Consider the following 24,183-nt stretch of genomic DNA (forward strand, 5'->3'; position numbering starts at 1 on the left):
TCTTAAAGAGCATCTGATGGTGTCCAAATATCTGGTGACTGAAAAATTTGAAAGTTGCAGGCAACTGGTTAAAAATAAAAGGCCTGTTTACCTTCATGAGAAGGTCTTCAAATGCTGCCAATGCAGCTGGGCCAGTGACTGGGCTGCCTCTGCTTCACATGTGGAGATGGTTGCTGCAAATCACTTGAAAGGAGACCGCCCTCAGCTGCGTTTCATTTTTTAAGAGCCGAAGATAAGACTTTTGATTCTTACGATTTCTTCTTACTAGCAAGTAAGTCGTTTAAATAGCAGAGGATTATAGGTGAGGCAAAACAAATGTTAAATCCTGGCTGCTGGCGGGAGACCACAAATACTAACGCTAATACTCCCCTTTGAATTGCAGATTTCTAACCTGTATATATACGACACCGTCCTGCTGTTGGCCAACGCCTTCCACAAGAAGCTGGAGGACAGAAAGTGGCACAGCATGGCCAGCCTCACCTGCATCAGGAAGAACTCCAAACCCTGGCAAGGAGGGCGATCCATGTTGGAAACCATCAAGAAGGTACCTTTTCCCCTTCGATTGCTAAAATACTTTGCTTGTCCGTTGGTTGTGGGTTTCTTTTCTATGTCGTAATGAGCATATTTGAAATGAAGTCGGTGTGTTTGTTTACCAGAAGTACCAAACTTATAGAATTTTCAGTTATGAATAAATAGTATCCTGGTGAAAAAATGGTACCGATTAGGAGGGTAAAGCAGATAAATTTGCTATTTTATTTGTAAATCAAAAAAAAAACAAAAAGGTTGCAGAATTCCCAGGTGGGTAATGTCCTGTGCAATGTGCTGTTGTACTGCTGTTGACATTAATATAGTGAAATATAGAAATGAGAGCGAGGAAAACCCTAATTTTTGTGGTCTATATCCTGCCATTGCAGAACCGTTCCCTATAACGTCTCTATGGTGCCTTTATCCAATGTTAAGCTCTTGTTACTTCCCTTTGGTTATTATTTCATACCTTAATCACGCTCGTGCCCGAGCCTTTTCCTGTTCTTCCATCTCTAGAAATACTTTTTCTTAGTTATTCACTTTCTTTATGGGGTTTACCGCCTCCATATACTCAGAGACAATTATAATAGCCCTCTGGGTCAGTGTTGAGTCAAAATACGCACCCTTTCCTGTACGTTATTCCTTTCACTCTCCTTATGTAACACTGCTTGTTTTTTTCCCCAGTCATGGCTCAATCTGCATTAGCTCCAAAATAAAAGTTGAAGCCTTTCTTTGGTGCCTGTCCCCAGTTTCCATTCTAATGAAGTCATGAGGCTGCAGGGATAATCCAGGACATATTTCTTATTTCGGGGGCAGGATATGACTTTAAGTCTCTCTGAACTGTGTTGCTCTTAACCTACCAGAGCAATTTCAAAATCACATTTGGTAGCCCCGTGTGTTTGAAGTGACGTTTCAGGCGAGGCTGGTTCTGGAACTTCTCAGCTTGGGTTTTGCGAATGCTATTGCACAGTTTTTCATTAATAAAGGAAAAGCTATTTCTACTTATCAAATCCAAATAGGAAGCTTGAGCCAGAGAAGTCAAGAAATGCACTTCCACTTTAGGATCAGAACTGAGTGTGCGAGCTGGAGTTGCAGGCACAGGCTGCTAGAGCTACTGGCATCTCTTTTAGAAGTAACTTGCAAAAATTGGAAGTTAAAATTCAACCCAAAATGAAACGCAGAACTATCTTTTGTGTACGATTGTCTGTACCGTTTCAATCCCAAGGCGGAGGAAAGTTAAAGATTGCGGCTGAGTGCTGGAATTGCACAAGAAAGACGAAATCTGCTTCAATTTTGTGGTCTACCTTCCCTTTTGTTTCACTGAAGAACTTATATAGAAGGACTTTAGCATCACAGCTGCGTACTTTTGAGATCAAAATTTGACATTGGTGACTGTCCGATGAGGTACCAGATAAACGATAACACTAAAAAGCAAGGAAAGGAAAAATGAAACCCACTTCATCTCTCTTCTTGAGAATACTTCCAGTTTCCATCTGCGTGTTTTTCTTTAAACATCTTTTCTGTCACGTCAGCACGTCCTCTAAAACCAACTGAAATAACGATTATTTCTCTAAAACAGCAAAAAGTTACTATGTGCTATTTAAGTAGTTTCTGAATAGAAAGGTTTGTGTTTTCATTTGGAAATCACCACTTTTTTCAAGATGTAGTGTATCATGGAATATCATAAGAAGATATGTTAAAATGTGTTAAAAATAGGAGAACGCTGTTCACCTATAAAGAAATAAACTAATTTCTTTATGATTATTGACCTAATAGGGAATGAGGGGGAATTAGAGTTTCAAACGGTTCTTGAAATGGCGAAATAGCAGTTTGAATCGTTCCCTGTTGCCATTTGTTACTTTTCACTGTCAAACATATGATTCCTGTGTCGCTATTTCTACAACCAACTTCAAAAGCTGCTTTTTTGGTGTGAATTCAGCTAATTGGACAAAGCCTAAAAAAAAACCCCACAAACAAACAAACAAAACCCACGCTTTTAAGCCCACTACAATTATTAAAATCTAATATCTGTTCTTCCCATTCTGGAACTGAGTAAATAGTTAAGTTCATCAGGAAATACAATTATTCTAATGAATTTGGCCAGCTCTCTCAATTAGTTCTAAAATCACTTCTGTAATAGGAACTATCCCCCAACACATGCTCATGTGTTTGTTTCTCAGTAAAGCCATTTCACGGGGAGAGAAATAAGTATTGCTAGAAAATAATTCTACTGTTGGAAAAATTAATCTTCCCAAATAGCCTGAGAATAAATCTAAGTAGGATTAGATGGAGGATCAACTCAGAAAAATGCCATCAAGTTACTGCATGTGTCTTCTCCCATGCTCACCTGATCTCTTCCCAGGAACATTTGCGTAGCTTGCTGGCAAACAGAAAACTTTTATTGCTAGAGGAAAAGGCTTCAAGTTGCACCAGGGAGGGTTTAGGTTGGATATTAGGAGAAAATTCTTCATGGAAAGGGCTGTTGGGCATTGGAACAGGCTGCCCAGGGCAGGGGTGGAGTGTTGCCGTTGAGATGGACAAACGACATAGACCAAGTTCTTCCAGGAGGAAAGTAGTAGATGCCATTTATTGCCACAAGTGCATTTTTAGACAGTTTTACCAATTCATGTGTCTCTTCACTCTTGGCTACAAGTTACAGCAGTAACATCTCATCGGCTATTTTTGCTATCATCGATGTTACTCTTACTCCCTTCTCTCTCACGGGTACATCCTTAACCTCTTCAGATACTTCTTTACCCCCATCTTTCTCATGGGTAGGCCTTGATATCCCCCAGGCGAATTTCTGTTCCCATGCCCTCCACCAGGGAATCCACAGACCCACCGTAGTCCCACAGTGGAGTCACCATCCCTGGACGGGTTTAAAAGGCGTTTAGGCGAGGTTCTTAGGGACATGGTTTAGTGCCAGAGTTGGGTTATGGTTGGACTCGATGATCCTGAGGGTCCCTTCCAACCAAAATGACTCTATGATTCTAAAACGAGCTGTACCCCACGCTGTTTTGCGAATCACAGGTGGAACTGTCAACGAGTTGTGGTCTCAGCAATGTCAGCGATGCTCAGTGATGCCAAGCAAAGAAAGGTGTCCAGTTGTTTTTGAGGCAGTAGCTCAGGCTCTCTTCGCTGATGCTCTAAATGGTGCGTTGAGTTCAAAATGCAACGTTTTCATATCAGATCTTTTCAAGAATAAAATGCGAAACTCATACTTAGTATTTTTTCTCACTGTAGCCACAGGTTTTTTTTCCTTAATTGCAAAATCAGTAGTGTCGGACTATATTTTGGCAAAAAAGAGGACATTTGAACAGAAACTGTGAGAGCAAGTAGAATGTTTTATAAGTGATGATTGGCAAGCTGACATTCCCCAGTGAGGCCCTGACTGCCAGGTAAATAGTGTTTTCTTCAGGGACTTACAGTACAGCAGTGCCTAAGCATCTATAAACTGCACTTCATCTTGCCAGTCTAGGCGGGACTCAAGTAGGCTTTAACTCTCTTGCCAAGCTTTAGAACAGCTCTGCAAAGCCCAGAGCGGTGATCGGAAATGTAAGTAAAACATTTTTGTCCTAACAACTGACATTTCGCTCTTCGGTTTTAAGCGTGTCAGGAGAAATTGCATGGTTGCGGCTCGACCTTAGAGGGATTTGAGAGAGGAGATAATAAATCTGTCTTCATATTTTTTTCCCCAAATAGCTTCGTTTCTCTAAGTTAAATGGAATGAAAAATTTCTTGGACTCTTAGCCGTGACCATAATTAACGCTAAAATAACTTGGGAAAATCTCATCAGGAAGTTGGTGGATTAGTAGCTGTCATACGGATGGCCATTTCGGCTGTGATCGCCTTCCACTCTGCATTAGCAGAGCAATAAAACACGTGCCATAAATCAAACAAGTGTTGTAGGGGGATCCGCACTTGGGAAGACTCTGCGTAAAAGGACAAGAGTGTCCCCATCCCATTTGAGCTCTTATTTTACACTTCTTGCAGATGTACACAATCTATAGGAAAGAAACCTTTAATCAGAGACACTCTCACAAGAAAAATTTTCAAAGCGCGATGAAATTGCCCAAATAGATAAATGAGAAAAATTGTTGTTATGGTTACCACTGGATTTCAGCAAAATAAAACCAACTAACAGACTTGGAGCTTGTATCTTGCCCCAACACTTGCAGCTGGTTAAAAATCAAGGTAAATAAACTTAGACAATGGGTTTGGGTAGAGATTCAATTCCAAAAGAGCAGTAGGTGGGTCTGTTAGGGGGCGCGTATTTCCAAACAATTCTGGCTTTGCTTAAAAAGTGGATTTCACTACTCCCTATGTATCTGAGGTGAAATTCTGCTTCGTGTGATCTCTTTTTAATCATATTTGCTCAAATAAGGACAAAGATTAATTGCTGTCCCAAGTCTCAAAAAAATCATGTATATTTTAGACATGATTCTATCTTCACATCCTATAAATTATTTGGAGCGCTTTTAATCTGGTAAATAAAGTCAATTTAGTTTTCTGTAATGAAACTTACCCATTTCAAACTGTGTTAACAGATTGTAGGGGTTTTGTTGACTGTTTCCTTTCTTTAATTATTTTGTTGCAAAGCTTTCCCTTCCTTCTCCAGATGTTGAAATCGTGGTGCAGCTGAGATGAGCTATAACAGTTGAATTAATTTTCATAGTTCATCCACCTCCAACCCACAGCTTTAATTCCCTTTTTGGGGAAAAAAAAATGATCATTTCAGAAGTAATATAGGAAATATGAAATATAATATAATAAAAGGAGTATATGGTCAGGGAGGGCACGTCAGCCAGACGGAGGTTTTGGGGGATCAGATGGGGATCCCAAGCCTTGCAGATCTGTGCTGCTTTGCAAGACATTTCTGCATCACTTGTACCATGAAATTCTGGCTTAATTAATCAAAAAGCCAGATGAGACCGTATGAGGAAAAAAGGTACATGGAACAGTTGATTTGGGGTGTTTTTTTTTATGGTTTGTGAATAGGTTGTAATAAAATTTAAGTTAGCAGAAAAGGTTGATGTTAGTGAAAGTCAATTATTTGCCCCAGGATATTTTGAATTGAATTTGCAGGTAAACACAAGCTCACTCTGTCTTTCCTGCGAAGCAGCCAGAGGTGTGCTAACCCCAATCTAAAAGCCAGGAAGGTGTGATTATTACAGGATTGTGCTCGAGCTTAATGAGTAACCTCAGTGTCACGTTAAGCATAGCGCCACGCATCAAAATTGCCTGGCTGGCTCTTCCCAAGGGCACAATGACCTGGAGGCTTTTGTACAGATGTACTCTTAATCAGGATTTTTGAATTTGTATTCTAGTATCTCATTCAAAATGTAAATATTATAGAAAATATTTTTTCATGGTTCAAAATGTATATATACACAAAGTATTCTCCTGTTTTTAACTGAAAATGACACAATATTTTATGTATTATTCCCTGATAGTACTAGCCTCTAGTTAGTTTTAAACATATTATCCCAACGATCAACTTCTTTATTTTTATTATAATCTTATTAATGCTTATAAAAGGATAACCAGATTATGTCAGTTCATAGTGATCTTTAATAGAGATGCAAATTTCATACTCCTTCCTGGATTTTCTCCAAACTGAAGATGTGAGAATCGATCTTTTAAAACCATGGTCTAGCAAGGCTAATGTGCTTAGCTAGGTAGTTGATATTGCAATATAAAATACTGTTCAAGGTTTGGGAAGGAGTGGGTTAAACATCTCATTTCCCCTGAATCCGAAAACTGAAGGAATTTTGTTAAAGCTGAAGGTTTTCATTGTAGCCATTTGATGTGGCTCTGTTGGTTTTACAGCTCAGGTCATCGCAGTTCTTATATAAAAATGAAATGTGCTTTATGTTAAATTAACCCTGGAATATATTTTGCGTATTGCTGTGGCACACATAGCCCTTTCAACTCTGATTTATTACAGTCAATATTCACTGTTTCATCTTCAGTATTTAAACCCCTTCTGACTAAAATGTAAAGAAGCAAAAGCAAGCTCAAAAATATGCTGTATTTTCCCTCATATCATGCATTCTTAGTAGTAGAGAAGAATCGTGGAGGAAAACAGGAAAATCACAATATTCGGCTAGACAAGCACCTCTTCATTTGTGCAGATCAATTACGCTGGGCTTAAAAGACACCTAACGTGATCCAAAACTCAATCTGATCTGATGTGGAAATCTCCTCTAAGTGAGAAAACTTTGCGCAATGTATTTTACGTATTTGTCTTTAGTTATGCTTCCACTAAAATTCATGGCAAAACTTTTGGTTTTAATGGGTCTAGAATATATCTATGTATGATGGATCAAAGAACACAAATGGGAGTGCAAATTGTCTAGGAGTAAGAGTATTGCTTGTGTTGTACCTGCTTAGCATTGTTGAGTTTGATTCTTCTGTGAAGAGCTTAAATGATACAGGAACATCCAAATTTCTTTAAGGAAACGTGGTTTTCAGAAACGGAAAACCGTCCTAATTCTGGTAGTTGTGTATGTGTTCTACAGAGTTGCACAAATCGCTTGGAGAAACAAAAGATTGCCAGTATTGGCTACTTCTGAGTTTTCACTCCGTTCTCCTTTGTTTTTTTCCACTAGGGTGGAGTGAACGGCTTGACTGGAGAACTGGAGTTTGCAGAAAATGGGGGGAATCCCAATGTGCATTTTGAAATTTTGGGGACAAATTACGGAGAAGATCTTGGCAGAGGCATCCGCAAGGTGAGGTTACATATATGAGACCATGTTTACCAATTTTTTAAAAACCTTTCTTGTGTTGCATGTTAATAGAAAGGTGTTTGATGGCAGCTAACACGTCGTTGTGCGTTGTTTGAAGAAGTAAGAAATGTGAGAAAAGTCTTGAACCCCTGCGTACCCATTGATTTTATTATTGCGAGGGGACCGTGCAGGAGGTTGTGTTGATCAAGGTGGTGCCTGTGATACCGAATGTGTTAAGCTGCTGGTCAACTGCCCAAAATAGCAGATTTTACAAGGAATTATGTTTAGAAAACCCAGATTGACACTTGATACTCGTGGTGGTATGCTGCACCCACTAGATGATTAAAATTCATAGGTACTGCAAGAGAAAATCTGTTGCAACATAGACAGATTTTCTGTAATCTCTTCATAAAACAAGTACATGATGTTTTAGTAGAAATGAGTTTTACAGAATAAGAGTAATGTTATGGATTCAGCTGCCAGACACGGTCCAAAGTACTCGGACGGAGATTGTTTGAGGAAACAGGGTCCACCTCCAGCAAAACTCCTTTCTCTTGGTATTTCAGTTTTCTTAGCCTGTAAGAATCAATGTTAAGTCCTGTGTTTAGGAATGGTGGGAGCGGGTCTCTATTTGCAATGTGCATCTTTAACTTTGGACAACTGCCCAGCTGGGATGGCAAAAGTAGCGAAAATCATATGGTACCTTTTAGGAAAATAAAAAGACCGATAGACTTCTCCAGGAGCATCTCGCATTCATACCTGAAAGGTAATACCAGGATCTCTTGATTTAGTATATCACATCACACTGGTTTTTTTAATATGTGAGGAACCCGAAGTCATTGTCTGAAAGCAAATGACAGAGAAAGTTATCTTAATATATGTAAACTGGTTCCATGTGTCGGTGTCGCTGTATGATGAAGTACGTCATTTGTCTGCACACCTTCTGCTGTAACAGATAAGTGCTTTGAAAGAAGGGAGAGATAAATAAGAAGTTAAAGGTGTCTTTAAACTCCTGAAGTTTCTCCTCTGCTATTCATTGGAGTCGTTATTCCATTCCAGCTGTTTCATCTGTTGTCAATACCTTAATGTACATATGTGCCCATAGCTATGTCATCTTGAGCAGAGATCCTGGAAATATATGGAGCTGGATCTTATTGATATTTGGAGATGTGCTTCCCAAAGTCTTGGGGTGACCAGAATGTTGGATGAGTCCTTATTCCCCCTCCTATATTTTGACTTGATTTATTTTCCGTGCTATGCATCGAGGGCTACTTGTTGTACAGAGGAACCAGGTAGTCTTTCCGAACACAAATCTCTGTATCTTCAGTTAATTGGTTGACTTTGGCTGCTTTTTTACTTCAGGCCTGTCTGAGTGAGGCATTAAATTGTGTTCTTCCATTTCACAAAAAAGATAAGAGAGAGACCCCCAGAAAGGTCTTGGAAATATAGAAGTGCAAAAAGACTTCCTAGCCTATCTAACTCTTTTCCAATGGTATAATTTAGATTTACAGTGCAAATTTGAACTATGGTATAGTTTACTTTTAAAGAAGAGATTAATGAGCATTGTGCAGAACAATGAGATATAGTGCAAACAGGCTTTTTGAACCTTGTTTACCTTCTATCAGAGTTCAAGGACAAAGAGACATTGACCGTCTTTGAAAGGAAAGAGATTTGAAGTTGGTCCAAGAGAGCAGAGTTTTGCACAGAACATTATTAGACCATGAAACCCTATTCAGGAGAAAAGCAAAGTTAAAAATTGAGATCCTGAAAGTCTGTAAATTTGTTTATGTTTGCCGAGATGGATGTTCGAAATTAAATCTAGATGGTATAAGAACGTGTTCTTGTTGAAGATTGTACTATACACGTCTACCCTTAGAGTTTTGTGATGTGCTGCAGCAGAGCAGAGCAGGTTTAATCTGTTCCATTGGTTTTTCCTAAGCAGCGTTCAGTGATGCAGAGAAAAAGCTTCTGAAAGAGGCCTGATGTACAGAAAGGAATGGTCTTTAGAAAGGGATTTCTCTATATAGTGTGAGAATGCGATCATTGTTCCAGAAAGCATCTTTCAAAAAACAATCGGAATAATTCCAATTAAATGTTGTATTTTTTATACTAAATAGTAAAAGGGTTTAAAATAAAAATGGTATTTACAATCAGTGTCACAAAGTTGAAAAAAAAAAAAAAACACCGAAAAAACAACCTGGGAACCCTTAAACTTTTACATCAAGTGAGAGAGAAGAAGAAAACTTTTTAGGTCAAAATGTCACATGTTGGTTTTAGCCTTTTGACAAAAGTTCACGTATTTTATCTTTGATTGGGTTTTACAGTGAATGAGCCACTAGTGTGGGATGCAAATCACAATAATGACAGGAATCAGATATATTCTTGGTAGTTAGGCTAATTAAAGTGCACTTCAGATTTTCATGTATTTAGTGGTCTGACTGCAGAACTACCTAAACCACTTTATTTTTCAACTCTAGTGGAAGCAGCTGCAATTAGCAGACTGTCTGAAATCTCTAAACAAATGCATCTTCCCTAATTAACATCTTTCCAAGTACTTTTATGGGAGATAATGAAGACTGAAATCATGACAAAAGGCCCATTGAAGTCTTTGGGACCAGAAGTTCACACCAAGTCAAGTGTGTAAAGAATTTGTTTTATTTTTCCTGGGGAACAATCAATTGATTTTAATTAAAACAAGACAAATGCTTAAACGCACTCAAATTTCTCAAGTCCAAATTGTGCTTGAAGTCAGCTCTGTTTGGGTTGCAGAGTAATTTGGCTGCTTCTGAAAAGCTCACTTGTATTCACAGGTTAATATTCCTAGGACTCAAGAAACAAAAACAACAAAAAATTAGGGAATGTCAAGAATTAGTGTTTGTTTTCATTGGCCAAACTATGCCATGTATGCAGCAAAAACTGCCCGTTAGTCCCCTCCTTCAGCTTTCATGAGCTTCTGTCGTACCTGGAGAGCGGTAGGACATTGATGTGGAGGTTCATGGCGTTGGGGACCTTCATCTAGCGAGGAGTTAGCAAGTTCAGGAGCGGGATTTGCCTGAAATATGAATTTTGTACTGTTATAAATGTCATCTCTCACCTTGCAGAGCACGGATCACTTGGGTTACGTGATGCCAGAGTTGGGTAGTACGGTCACATTAATGCCAGATGCTGCTTTCATTGACACCGGCGGTGTCACCATCCCAAAGGAACCGTGGGAGAACTCTTGTTTGTACCCATCATCCCGCGGCCTGCGTTTGTGCAGATATAGTGATGTTCAGTGAGCGACACGGCTGTATTTCTGACATTTCTCTGTTGGCATTTGTCTGTTGGTACTTGGCATTTGAGTGTGTATTCTTTGACATTTAAATTTCGGCGCAATACTTTTATCTGTGCCGCTGAAATAAAAGCTGCCGTTCCTGTGAATAACCGTCCAACAAACAAACGGACAAAAGGGAGCTGGTAGCTGGGAGAGCTGTCTTATATCTTAGTGGGGTAGAAAACAGCACTGCAGAAATACAATGGTTTTCATGTTTCTCACAGTGCTCCTTGTAATTCAGATTGGGCTTCTTCTCAAAGGCTCCGTGCTGCACCTTTTGAAGTTCGAGGACTTTCTTCGTGTTCCCACACTGGTTTTCTGAGTACGTGTAGACATCTGGAGATCTGTGGTGCGTTTTGCTCTGCATCCGTGTCCCTGTTAGCGTACACCCACCTCCCGTGCCTTTCTCTTTGTCTTCTGAAGGTGGTTGGGGAATTCCCATTTTGTAGGAATCTGACTCAAGGCCTTTGGCCATAACAGCTGCCAGATGTGTTGTTCATCTCTCCTCCTGCCGGTGCGAATGGCAAGACCCTCCCTGTGGACTCAATAATGCCGGTTTTTATTAAGGGTTGTGTGAAACATTCTATAGCGTTATTTGTTCAGAGTTGGAAAAATTGTGTGGCGTTTTTTGGATTTCATTCTAGTAAGATAACTGCCACTTGTATTTCTTCCGAGAACAGTTGTTGATTACAATAGTGGCGTGGCTTTGCTATCTGGTATATAACTTTTTCTTTGATAAACTTATTTTTTGCGTCTTTTATTTCTTATTTCCTTTTCCTTCGTTAGGGAAGAAGAGATATTATAGAGATATTAGCTAACACTGTTTAGTAACCAAGAGAGGACAAAGTATTTTCTACTTGGTTAGCTACCTGAGGTAAATGATGGGTTCACTTATTCCCTTTGTGACCGTGATCAAAGGTGTAATGTAATGTGATTTTTAAAATGTATATTTATCAGCACCTGGTACTTTAAGCTGTGATTTGTTTCTAAAGGCTGACAAGCATTTTATCATGTGACTGAAAGGTATACTGGCAATTTACGGAAACATTATTAATGGTCTGTTTTGTGGTGAGCTGAAAAGAAATGTTGCTGCGTCTGGCTGCTTTACCTCTAGTGTAGATAGAAAAGATGGACCTGGCACAGCACTAACATGATACTCTCTCTAGAGCAACTTTAAATACGTAAGCAGCCCGCTAGAAATGAAATAAACTACTCTAGTGCTGAAGGTAAAGAGGTAATTAAATACCTCGGTGTACTGGGACCTGCTGTTCCAGCTCAGCACCGCACTTAGATCTGCTGTAAACTTACTTTTCTCTAGTGCTGGTGATAGATGAAGATGTGGTGACCGATCCTTTACTTTCTCCCAGCTTCTGCAGATCTTTCGTGAAATTTCAGTGAGAATTAATTTGGCTGGGAAGTCTTGGAAATTTGCATGTTATCACAATGAAAGTAGTGTTAGCGAAGAGCTGTGACTTGATTGAACGCGCACTTCTTTTTAGCTTAGAAGTCAAACTAAATGCGTATTTGAGTCTAATGGGAAATGGGAAAATGCCGCTATCCGTAATTGTATTCCTGAATTTAAAAACAAAGAAACAAACAAAAAGTAAATGTTTAAAAAAGTTCTCTGTCTTTGCTTGTAAATAAAGCGTTTCAGTGTTCGTAACAAGTGCAAAGTAAAGGAGCCAGAGATGGATTCAGTGTCTTGGTGTGTGCTGCTGCAGGAATATGGGAGCCCAAGGTTCAAGTCCTCCTTCTAGTGATAATTACTAAATGCAGAACTGCAAACTAATTCCCACAAAGCCAAGGCAAACATCGTGCAACAGAGACACGTTAGCCTGCTTATTTCTGCACTGTCGGTCGTGTCTGTACATTTGAACATCCCCTGTTGGAAAACAGAAAGGTGATTTTAGACTGTAAGACAAGGTGGTGTCCAGATTTTCCAGCCTATAATTAATAAAGTTAATGCCTGGTTTTAAAGACAACTCCAATAGTTAAGATACAGATGTATCTGGTTTTCAGCATGCAGTTGGGGAGCTGTTAGCAGTGACATTTAGAGGGCTAGAACAGTGGCATCTGAACCCCCCCAAAAATGTCTTTTCAGCCTCCGGAATGAAAAGGAGTTTGCTTTGGTAACATTGCAGTGGGAACAGTGGGGAAAAAGGGAACATGCAGGGTAGCAGGAGTGGAGATGGGACCATGGGGAGAAGCACTGATGTCCGACAGCAATTCCCCTTGGGACCTTGGTGCTCTGCAGTATTTCTCTTGGCAGTTTTGGCAGGGATGAGTCCACCTCTTTTTGCTCAGAATTTCAACCTTTTGTTAAAACTGATATGAATGTTCTTACGCAAAATTGCTTTCAGTGGATTGGGAGCTGCCTATTTTGACTGAATGCTTTCATTAGAAAGAGACAAATCTTTTCTATGTGCTTTAAATTATATAGTTTCCTGGTTCTTATTCATTTTTTGTTCATCTGGATAAGAGGTTACATTTTACCCATCTTCTGTCAAAATGCGGTTGTCTTGACAGCAAAGAACAGGAGAAATATTTTCCACTTCCAAAGCTGTGGTTTTAATTTCCTTTAATATCTTGTTATGACAATGGAAACTTGAGAAAGATCCATCAAAAAATAACAATAAAAAAGCCAGCAATCGTGTCAGTAGCTCCTGTTTTCTGTTGATGCTGCTGGGCAAGTGCCTAACCACAGGGTGATTGTTCTGTGCTTGAAAATAGGCATAAGAGCAAAGAATGATACAGAACTTCATCTCTTATTTGCAAATCAGATCTGTTAGATGTTTCCCCTTCACTTCTGGGTTCCTCTTTTCCACCTGAGTTACTTGTAGGTCAACCAGGCTAAGCAGAGTGTATCACTTTTGTTGTTCCAAACTTGATATTTGCAACTAGTAACCCTTCACAGTTTTAAGTATGATTGGTTGGGCCACTTTTGGAATACCTTGACTGTGGTTAGATGTGTTTTTCTTCTGCTTGAGGAGCTGTGAGAGCCTCCTGGTGAACACGGATCTACAGAACAAGTTGTGGTGAGAAAATGGGCTTTGTAACTCACTTGAAGTGCTTGGAAACTTTGAAGTGCCTCAAAACTGACATTTGGGATAATGTTGGAAGGAGCTGTGATTGATTGAAGAATGGAGTCAGTGCTTCACAGACCTCTTGGACGGTAATACTCTATGCGATTTTTGGAAATCCCATTAGGGACTTCTCTTCATCTTTAAGGGAGCATTCGATGAGTGCTGTGTCAGGAATGTGGTTCATAATGCTTGAAATTAATGGTATAAAACACTTAGCTTAACTTAGGATTACTTGTTTTAAGGTGGGGACTCTCAGTGAATTATAGTTCTCTTCCAGAATTAAAGTTTTCAGTGCTTGTCTTCTGCTGTTTAAAGACGGTTTGGTTTTGACCCAAGCTATCATCTGACAAAAATTGCTTTATTTCACGAATACTTGTAAATGGAACAATAATACATTTCCCAGTGGTAGGAAGAAGTAATAAGTGACTTTAACTCTCCGTTAGTCCAAAAGGAGGAGGTGTTGTAGCTAATTTACCGTGCGAGGAGAGAGATAATAACTATGTCTTCAGTGAGTTAAATATTTCCATCCACATTTGAATGTAAATTGGGTATCTTAGTCAAAAATTAATAGTAATTGGAAAACCATGTAGACAGGAGATGATAAAAAATTGAGCTGCTTCGTTTAACAAAAGGCACGAGGAGATGGGAGTAGGAAATGGGTCATTCAGCTTTTGAGGGTGGTGAAGGGTATTGTTCAGTTCTCAGAATTAAGAGCTCAGTTCACAGCCTTTGGGAGGGATGACAGTTCTAAGGGTTATAACACAGCTTTTGGTCCATAATACGTGGGAGTAGATCTACCCAGATCTCACAAGAGTTGATAAGCTGCTCTTTTTCTTCAAGAACCACAGGCCAAGACAGACGCAATTAGATGGCTCCGTAAGTCCGTGTCTCCCCGTGATAATGAATCCTAGGATTGTAGAACAGCCCAGGTTGGGTCTCGAAGATCACCTGCTCCAACCTTTCAATAAGCTGCTTTTAATTTGCACATTTTGTGGGCAATTTCTGCTCGAAGGCCGTGTTGCTTTGTAGGCTGATGAATGTTGGATGAGCCCCTGTGGTACATCTGAAAGGCACGGAAGGCTCATATTGATCAAACTTTTGCTGGTGCATGTTATAAATTAGGCAGAACTGTCTTCTTTCACAGTAAGACCCCTTTGTTCCACACTAACCTATTGGCAGAAAAATACAAAAATGTGTTTTATTAGACACCGAACATTGGTGTGTCGCAGAGGTGAAAGCAAGCTGGGTTGATTTTTGTTTAGTTTGATGAGGGGGGATTGTCGTGGGGTTTTTTTTTGGTTGCGTTGTGGTTGTGGTGGTTTGTTGTTGGGTCTTTTGTTGGTTGTTGGTTTTGTTGTTGTGGTTTTGTTGCTGAATGCTACTTCATTGACAGTAGTTGGCAGTAAGCAGCCCCAATAAGCCCAACGACCTTTACCTCCGTGACCACTTTCAACTAAAGCAGGGAGAACCCAAACGATTAACGTGTTTAATATTTGAGAAGACTAAGGGAAGCATCCCTGTGATTTCAGCTTGGATGCTGTATCATTGTTTATAACGCTTTGTATTTGCTAGCTTAATTGCTCAGCTCATGTATTTCAAAATACAATGCATAAATTGTCATTTGTAAAGTCAAAGTTTTCAGTTACGTTTTCTCGTCTGCCAAAAAGACTCTGGAAGTAGAAGTGCTACCTTATTTTGTCTCAATCAATACTGCATTTGTGGCAATGCTGAGATATGTTTCCCATAAAGTGGTTCTAGCTGTATCCTGCAAATAAAATAATGTTAAAGCGATTTTTCAGAGATAAAATGTTACTTCTGCGTAATTGGTAAAGGCGGCCTCCTTGCGCCTCTTGAGTTCTCTACAAATAATAAAGATGAGGATGATGAAGCTTTCGATGACTTCATAATATTTATAGTTCTCTCATAATGTTGAAAGATTTTTATGATTCAGCCTTAAAATTGCAGTGCTTGATTTTTGCCAGTTCCAAAGTCATGATATAATGCCGTAATCAAAGGGTGAGTTACAATAAAAATCAATAATAAATACTCTTGTCATGGTGTATTCCTGCTTTAAAATGCACAGCAGAAGTAATAGAAAAAGCGATTCACATGAATATTTTCATCTCAATGAACAGAATAATTTTAATTTGACAGAATTTCTTTTTCTGAAGAATATTTTTTCAGGAAATTGGAAACCTTAACAAGGCTTTGAAAGTCTTGAGGCTAGAAGGAAATGGGGGGAAATACTATGTTTTAAGGAATTCGGTAAGGTGTGTCTTGCATCTGTGGGAGATGTCTGGTAGAAAATAGTCTCATCCTCAATTCCGATATTACTTGTCTCCGTTTCTCAAAGGCTATGAAAGTTATTTTATGGCCATTTCTTTCTCAAGTGTAGCGGTGGATAGAACACTTTTCTTGTTTAAACAGAAAACAAGGGGATGGGTTAAACTGCACGAGGTCTTTTGTTGAAATTTGAGCTCAAATGAACTTCCATTTTGGTCATATATGTAAAGCATTTAATGACTTGCTTTAGAAAAATGTAGTGTGCTGTATCAAAACCAGTATGTTTGATTTTAAAAAATGAAGGTGATAACATTTGGATTTAAACTAATAACTTAATAGCTGTAGTTCATAAAAATCTGATTTAAAATACTCATTTAAATGGAGTGACTTACTAATGAGCCATGTTTTATGTGGATATTTTCATGCAACGTGCAGTTTGCATACACCTCTACTTATTATGCATTATAGCTCGATTGCTTTTAAAAATAATACTTGATATTCTAAAGCCTTGATGCTGCTGTTTTCCGTCAGTTTGGCTCTAGAATGCTTCAGTACTCTAAAGTTATTGGTATTCTGAATTATTACTCAGGTACTCTTAGCTCTCGAAATTGGCTGGAAAACTGGTTTGCCATGGGTGGATATTCGTGTTATCTCTGTAACAGTTTGTTGCAGAGGAAGGAACAGATAAAACGGCCTTTCTGTTCTACAGTGGTAATGACAGATGGGAATACTTTATGCAAAGCCCAATCTACAGTACTTGGAGAGTCAACACATCTGGTGCTAGCAGGAAACCTTTCAGGCAGCGTAAACTAAGGTGAATTGCTTTTCCGCAATATTTTGTGACCTATTTGTTCACAAATTACCTTTTCAAATGTGTTTGAAAGACTAGAATAATTCATAGCTAGTTTGGTCTACGGTGAAGTTATAATGAGTCTCTTGATACGCTTGATTCTGGAGAGTTAAATCGATCTCTCTGTTTGGCCTTGGGGCTTGTTGTACCCTGAGCAGCGTGGGGATGTTATTGTCCTCTCTTGCTGCTAACTTGACTGCTGAAAACTTTAAACCCTGCTTGCTTTTAGCTTTGCCGCTTATTATGTCTGCAGGAGAGCAAACATGACAAGCCCAGCCAGGTGCTGGGTATCTTCCCACGTGAGAATACGGGCTTGATGTTGCTTTGTGACTCCAGGCCACCAACAGTTTGCATTGAACAGGGATTGATGAGTTGAACGCAAATGGTTTTTAGCATCCCTACATACTGAAGTGTATCTGTGTAGTCCGAAGCGGGGTGAAATTCACATTAAACTGATAGCACGGCTAAGATTTCATGCTTCTTTTACCATTTGGGAGGAATGAGGATGAACTTGATAGGAATATTTCTGTAATAAGAAATTCTGATCTTTTTCTGATAGTGTACCACATCCCTATTTGTTTAACGTCTTCAGTATGTAACATCATACTCCATATTTATGGCAGATCCATTCCTTTGGATTACTTTTGCTTCTGGTTGTGTATTCCTTCTAAGTTTCATTAGGCTCTTTGCTAACATCTAAATTGTCAGTCGGTCCATTAGTCATTGGAAGCCACTTTCTAGTTTGCTGTGCCACTTAAGCACATTGAGGCAACTCATTTCTGCAAGAGAAAATGAAAACGTCAGTAAAGAAAACACAGAATGTTATGATGCATTGTTAAATAAATGTTTGTCATCATTATTTTATTTTGAATTTTCTTATTCATTCCGTTTGCCTTAGAGGAAAAACCCACACGGTGTCTGGTCTAGTTAAGTCCATTTAAAACAAAAAAAGCACTTAAAACCTTTCTAAACCTTCAAAGACCACTGATAATATGAAATAGTGGTGTATTTCTCTCTCCCTCTCTCTTTTCCTTTAAACAAGATCTTTTCCTTTTGGATTACATCTATCCATTTCCACCTACCCAAAGGTTACATGTTCGGTTGTTGGTCATTATCTTAGTTTGGCCAAACTGTAATCTTCAGCAGAGTGTGAAAAACAGGAAGGTGATGGCTTTTTGCCAACTGTATTTTTTGAACGGTGGTTCAAAACCAGGTGTTTCTTAATGTTCTTCTTTGAAAAAAACCTTATTTCACAAGGACTCGGTTTTATGCATTATCTCCTTCGTTTTTTTCCAGCTCCAAACAAACAGTTCACTCACTCGGGGGTGGGAGGATGTTAGTTAAAAATAATCCAGCATCAGTTGAATGCTCCACAGAATTTAAAATGAAATGTCCGCAGAGATCGTTTGCTATCACGCTTGCCATAAAGGTCTATGGCTCTTGAGTGGGATCTTCTAATAATTGGAGATATTTCACTGCCCTCTCTTGGTGAGAGATAAAACCAGTCTCTGCTTCACAAACCTTAACCCAAGAGCAAACAAAGGCTTCTCCTTTAGTTTTACTTGCTAGGAAACCATAGGAAGCTGGATATTTTGGAATAATAAGAATCCATGAAGTTGTGGTGGTTGTACAGTTTATTTCAGCTTCAAGTCTGTAAGAGCTCCCGGCTTTAATTTGTGGTGTGTGGGCATATATGTCTAGGAATATATATTTATTAATCTATTTGTGTGGTTCAACCCTATACAAACATAATGACAATGTATCAATTTTCGTAATTGTATAGAAATATTTTTAAAACACTTTAAATCTCTGTGTCTCATGAGCGGTGAGAAAGCTAATGATATCTTAATGGCTTGATGGAACAATGAGCTATTTTATTAAAACCTAGCCCATTTTAGACGGGCAATTCAGGTGCATATGTTAACTAGTAATCTCCCTCTAAACCACATAGAGAGGTGCTGCCCTAGAAAGCAGTTCACAACCAAGAAAAGTCTTTGGAGATATTATCTAGCTAATTTCACCGTCTAGTTTCAAAGCAGATAAACATCTTGCAGGGTAAATTCTTCAATGATAGCATTATAGGTTCAGAGAGGCGCTGTAGGAGGGACTGTAATTTAGAAATGCCACCGGTTAGATACATATATATGTGTATATATATATATATATATCTTGCAACTCCCGAACAGATCATTTTTGATGAAAGTTATGTTTTGCTGTATATCACAGGAGGTCTATGTTATGGCAATATTTACAAAGGACTGAATGGGCAAAAATAAACCAACACATCTTGTCTTTTGCCAATGTGGTTTTTTCCAGCCAAAGACGTAAAGGAAAACAGAAATTGGGTACATGTGTGGAGTCTGTTGTGCAAAGCAGGCACGCCGCTTTGAACTCAGAAATGTTAAACCACGGTTTGCCCTTGCTGGTAGCACAGCAGAATTATTAATCTGTGTGAGATGTTTTTGTACAGAGCAATGACTTCTTATGTAGTAAATGCAAATTTGGCCTGAGCCCCTGTCCCAAGCTGCTTGGTTGGAAAGCGCTGAGGAGCAGACGTGTCAAAAAGTTTGAGCTGCACCAAGAGCTTTTCCAAGGAAAACGCTGAAAAGGAGGCAAATCATAATGGAAAGACAAGCTGAGCCTTTACGACAAGCAGGGATTTGCATGTTTGCTGCCTGAAGTCGCTATTACCCTCTCTGCTACTATGCCTGATGGTCTTCCAAGCCAAGCTTGCTTTTGTTCCTTTCCTGTCTGGCACCACCACCTGACTTCTGACCATCAGGAGCTCTGCAGATCATCCAGGGTGGCGTTTGCTGTCCTGTTTGTGCTCTGCACCCCACAGCAGCCCCGTCCCAGCATCCAGCGGGGACAAGGGGGTTTTCCTGGCAGGTGGCAATAGCAGCAGGTCTGGCTTTGTCGTGAATGAAGGTCGTTCTCTGTACTAATTCTCTCGGCTCCCCAGCAGGCTGGCCAATCAGTCTACGAGGAGCTTCTGCAAATGTCACCTTGCAAAGCGACTACAGGTTTTGGCAGGAAATTAGGAGGAGAAAAACAATTGAAGAACCAGGTTGAGAGACCCTTATTAATTCTTTGTCCGTGTCTTTAACGAAAGAGAAAAAAAAAAAAGTCGTATCTCTTTCAACACAGCAGAAAAAGAGGAATCACGACACATTTTAAAAATGCAATGTATTTGATGCGGCAATCTTTGTACACAGTGTTGTTAAAGTGCCTCGGGGCTGCCGCGCAGTTCTCTGCCTTCTTTCTTGTGTAGCTGTTGTTTCAAGTCAGTCTTGTGGGATATGTCCCATCCTCTACTGCATTTTTGAGGATGAATTCACAACTAACTGGTATTCTCTACTGACTATCTCTGTATTAGTAGAGAGGGCCAGCATTTAAACTTGGAAATACAAACCTGGCTGGCTGGTGCATATCTCCACGTAGCCTGTGTATGGGATTGGATTAGTCTGGAGGATGAATTTTAGGCTGACAACTGGTGCAAATTGCAGAAATGAGTATGAAGTAAGCAGGTAGGACATCAAGGTGGGTGGTAGGGAGAAGCCCTTCAATAATGTTATGGAATGGCAAGACGTCTCTTTTCCTCTTGATGTTTTGTTTCTGGTGTCACTGGGTGATACAACAGCGAGGATGCTCAGTTTCCTGTGCCCCTGTCCATGTGGGAACAGAACAGTTTTGAGGAAGAAACGCTGTTTTGGGAGAAGCGAGGGAAGGGAATGAATGTGACTGCTTCCTACCCGACTTTCCGTGGTGTTCCTTTTCCTTTGTTTTTGCTGTCCAAGGGCTTCAAGGACACTCGGTGAGTGTGAAATGCCAAAAGCTGGATACCAATATCTCCTCTGGTCCCTTTCACAGTTAGAAGATCACTGCCCAGCTTTTACTACTGACTTCCTAATAAGCTGAAAAACTGATCAGGAAGAAACCTTTACTTTTAAGCTTTTTGCCACTGCCCTCAGACTTCTCCCTGTAATTCAGCTAATGAACACAATTCCCAATGAGGCGCCTGCTTGCCATTTTAAGACTCAAATAATTTAGTATTTGTATATCTTATTCATGTAGAAATAATTATAATGCCTTCAAATCGCACCCTTCTCTTACAGCACAGCACACTAGGAAGACCTGGAATAGCTGAGAAAAGTTTTTGGCTGCGCTCAGTTTCATTTTAAATCCATACAGAAGTGCCTTAATATATATGTGCATATACATATGTACGTATAGGTGCGTGCACACCAAAGCTGGTGGCCTGCAGTTTTCCTAAAAGCCCTGGGCCACAGAGCTCCCTGGGTGAAAATAGATTGTCTCAAATACAGTGTGTTCAGAAATCCTGAGTGCCCCGAGGGTGAGATGGACGTTTTAGTCCAGGTCTTTGTATTTGTTTCTAAAGCCCTGAGGCTTTTCCCTCCTGGCACTCATAGATCTGTTGGAAATCTCTATTTCAGAGGGTGCCGGAGTTCCTGGGAGGGATCGCTTGCCTCAGGTCCGCAAAAGACTTGCGGACGGTACCACATATTATTGGCCTCTCTTTGTTTTTATTCCCATTCTTTCCATTGACCCCTATTTGAATGAAGAGTCACCCCGTTCTCCTCTCCTTCCAAGTGCTGGTGGTAAACTCAGAGCTTTGCTTTTTGTTCTTTATAGCGTTAATGGATACATGATGCTCGAGGCAGTTGTAGGAAGCTGTGCCTGGGGTTTAACTTGGGAGATGAATGGCTTTACAGGGAACCGTTTTACTTCTTGGTCTCTCTTTTCCTCTTAACCTCCAGCACTTTTGTCCTTACGTCCTTAACTCTAAATAGTTTTGTCATCAGGTTTTCCCTTCTTCTTGCCCCTCCGTATCATGATGATAGATATACTCGGGGAAGCTATCAAATCGTATTCTTGTTCTGCTGAATGACCCACTTACCAGACTTTTTTCACTTTAATGTGTTTAATGAGCCAAATGACTTGGATAGAGAATTAGAAGAGCATCACTTGCCATTTATTTTTGGGTTTAGGCTTTGATGGAGCAGTTCATTAGAGCCACCATGAGCCCCGGACAAGAGACTTATAAGGAGATGATTTTATGCTTTTATGTTATGCAGTGCTGTGATTTTTGCTCGTGATTGGATATCGCTTATTATGATAATTGCTATCTTGCTTTGGATTTGCTCTTTTTCCCGCACGTGGTACCCCGTAATGTTTACTCTTCACGTTTATTTCCTGATGTTTGAGCATCCGTGGATTTGTTGGACCATATGTTCTATCTGTGGCACGTTGGATTGACTTTTCTACTGCCTTGACTTATTCTTGGTGATAGATTCTCCTCAATGTAACTTGGTTTCATCTTCCAGTAGACTAGATAGAATTCTTCTTCACACAAACACATGCATACATATATATATAATTTTTGCTGGAATGCTTAATTTATCTCTTTTTTCTTCCAACAAGACACATTATCTCCAGAAAATTCAGAAAAGCTTCTTGAAAATCCTTAGAAATGTGATATTCCTTTTAGCTGTGAATTTGTATTTATGATCCTTTAGGGTACTTGAGAAATGGTGCGGTGAAATATACACTAAATAAAAAAAGCCTGCATAGCCGAAGTTCTCATTCTTCAATGTGGTAGGATAGCTATATAATTAACACATCGGTAATTAAAAGCAAAAGTATATGTTAATCATTAAACTGTAATATTGTAAGATGAAACAGGAAACTGTGTAAAAGCAATTTTAGCTGTGTTGTTGAGTGTGCAATGTAACTAAATACGTATATGTTAATCTTATTTACATAATTGTTCCTTGGAGAGGGGAATATCATCCCACACTAGAAGGATACTGGATGAAAACACTAGAAGCATGGAGAGTTGGTTTTTGTTTAGTAGGAGTTAGAAATCTGAATTTACAAAGTTAATAGCAGCTAAGAGTCTTAAGCATCTGGGAAAATGAGAGCACTTAGATTTATATGGCAAATTAAAGATTTAAGTTCTTAAGTTTAGTTGCAGAAATAATAACATTTAAGTTATTTTTACAACTTTACAGGTATTCAACCCATTTAACAAAACCTTCAGAACCCTGTGGTCAATTAAGCTCCAAGGATGATTTATTCTTGTGAATTTTAAGCACTATATAGTAATTTATAATTCTTTGGCTACGTGTTGGGGGAGTTACCATTAAAAAAAGCCCCTGCTTAAAAGCAAATATGCTTTTTGGTAGCAAAGCTATTTGATGTGAGTTGGGGTGTCTAAGTCCCCATCATCTCTGGTCTAAGCCCTCTCGTGGATTTGGGCTGCAGGAGCAGAGCTCGCTGCCAACACTGTGCCTATATATAGTTTTTGGCCTTCAAAATGTCAGTGACATACCTTTAAGAAATCAATGTTTTCAGACAGGAATGTTGTTGGGGAAGGAGTGTGCTTTTTCTTTCCCTCCAATATTAATCTCAAAATCCTGCAAGCTCAGTTATATCTGAATTTACAGAGAATGGGGGGTAGGGGGGAATTAGTTCAACCTATTTTTAAAATCTACATTTAATTCAACGTCCTGGATTAATGTGGAATGTAAACTACGCTTTAGAAACCTACGATTTTTCAATGGTAGGGTTGTCTTCCTTTGCTGAACATCCCTGCTTAGCCCTGCTCTATTTTGCTGCTAAAAACAGTAGAGTTAGGACCATATGTTTTGGGGAGACTTAGTGAGACTGTGGAAGGTTTTTTGTGGGAAGAAGCGTAACTCTAGACACCACATTGAAATAAATGAGTAAATGTTGTAAGAACTATACCCACCTACTGTTCTTTGGTGAGCAGGGCCTACACAACCCCAAAAAAACTGAGGTTGGGAGTTGGAGGTCTCTACGTGCCCTCATTTGGTATCTTCACTCTTCAAAAAAGCTGCTGCAACACTTCACAGTTTTCAGAGTGGGTTTTTGAAGCTCTCACGACAATATGGGGAGAACTTTACAAGTTCTTGTGCAAATTACACGTCATCTGCAGCCCGTAAGGCTGATGTTTGGGAGCCGTTCCCCACAACGGCGCCGCTGGGCTCTGTCAATGAGTGATTGCGCCATTATAAGGCAAACCCCAGAATGGCTTCCTGGATATCACAGCCTACTTAACAGCGAAAAATCATTTGAACAGCCGTAATTATGAGACAAATCCTTCCCTCCCGTTGACGCTGGGAAGAGGGAACCCATCCGCTCGCTGCCGGACCGGCTCTGTCTCTTGGAGCAGCAGCTTGATTGCAATTCCCTTCTTGAGGGCCATCGTCAGGCTGCCGATACTGATTCACATTAAAGGTGCATTGTGTGCTTACCAGAGATTCCCAGCGTGATCTTTGGACGTATCGTAGCTTCTAATCAACCCTATTCTTGTCCTTCTATTGCGCTACAATTTCTGTGAAGCTTAACACCTTTATA

General features: G+C 39.6%; 1 protein-coding gene across 9 annotated transcripts in view; it reads left to right on the forward strand.

Annotated features, from left to right (window-relative positions):
• The window catches only part of GRID2 (glutamate ionotropic receptor delta type subunit 2), a 554,341-nt gene that overhangs the window by 383,639 nt on the left and 146,519 nt on the right, over positions 1 to 24,183 (forward strand). For all 9 annotated transcript variants that reach the window (XR_011738959.1, XR_011738960.1, XR_011738961.1 and 6 more), the window contains 2 exons: positions 383 to 544; positions 7,137 to 7,256. Coding sequence is in view for 4 of the 9 variants with exons in the window: in XM_065837720.2 (XP_065693792.1) it covers positions 383 to 544; positions 7,137 to 7,256 (282 nt within the window). In the remaining 5 variants the exon portion in view is untranslated. The remainder of the gene's footprint in view (positions 1 to 382; positions 545 to 7,136; positions 7,257 to 24,183) is intronic.

Source organism: Patagioenas fasciata, chromosome 4 (assembly GCF_037038585.1).
Source record: "Patagioenas fasciata isolate bPatFas1 chromosome 4, bPatFas1.hap1, whole genome shotgun sequence".
Lineage (NCBI taxonomy): Eukaryota > Metazoa > Chordata > Aves > Columbiformes > Columbidae > Patagioenas > Patagioenas fasciata.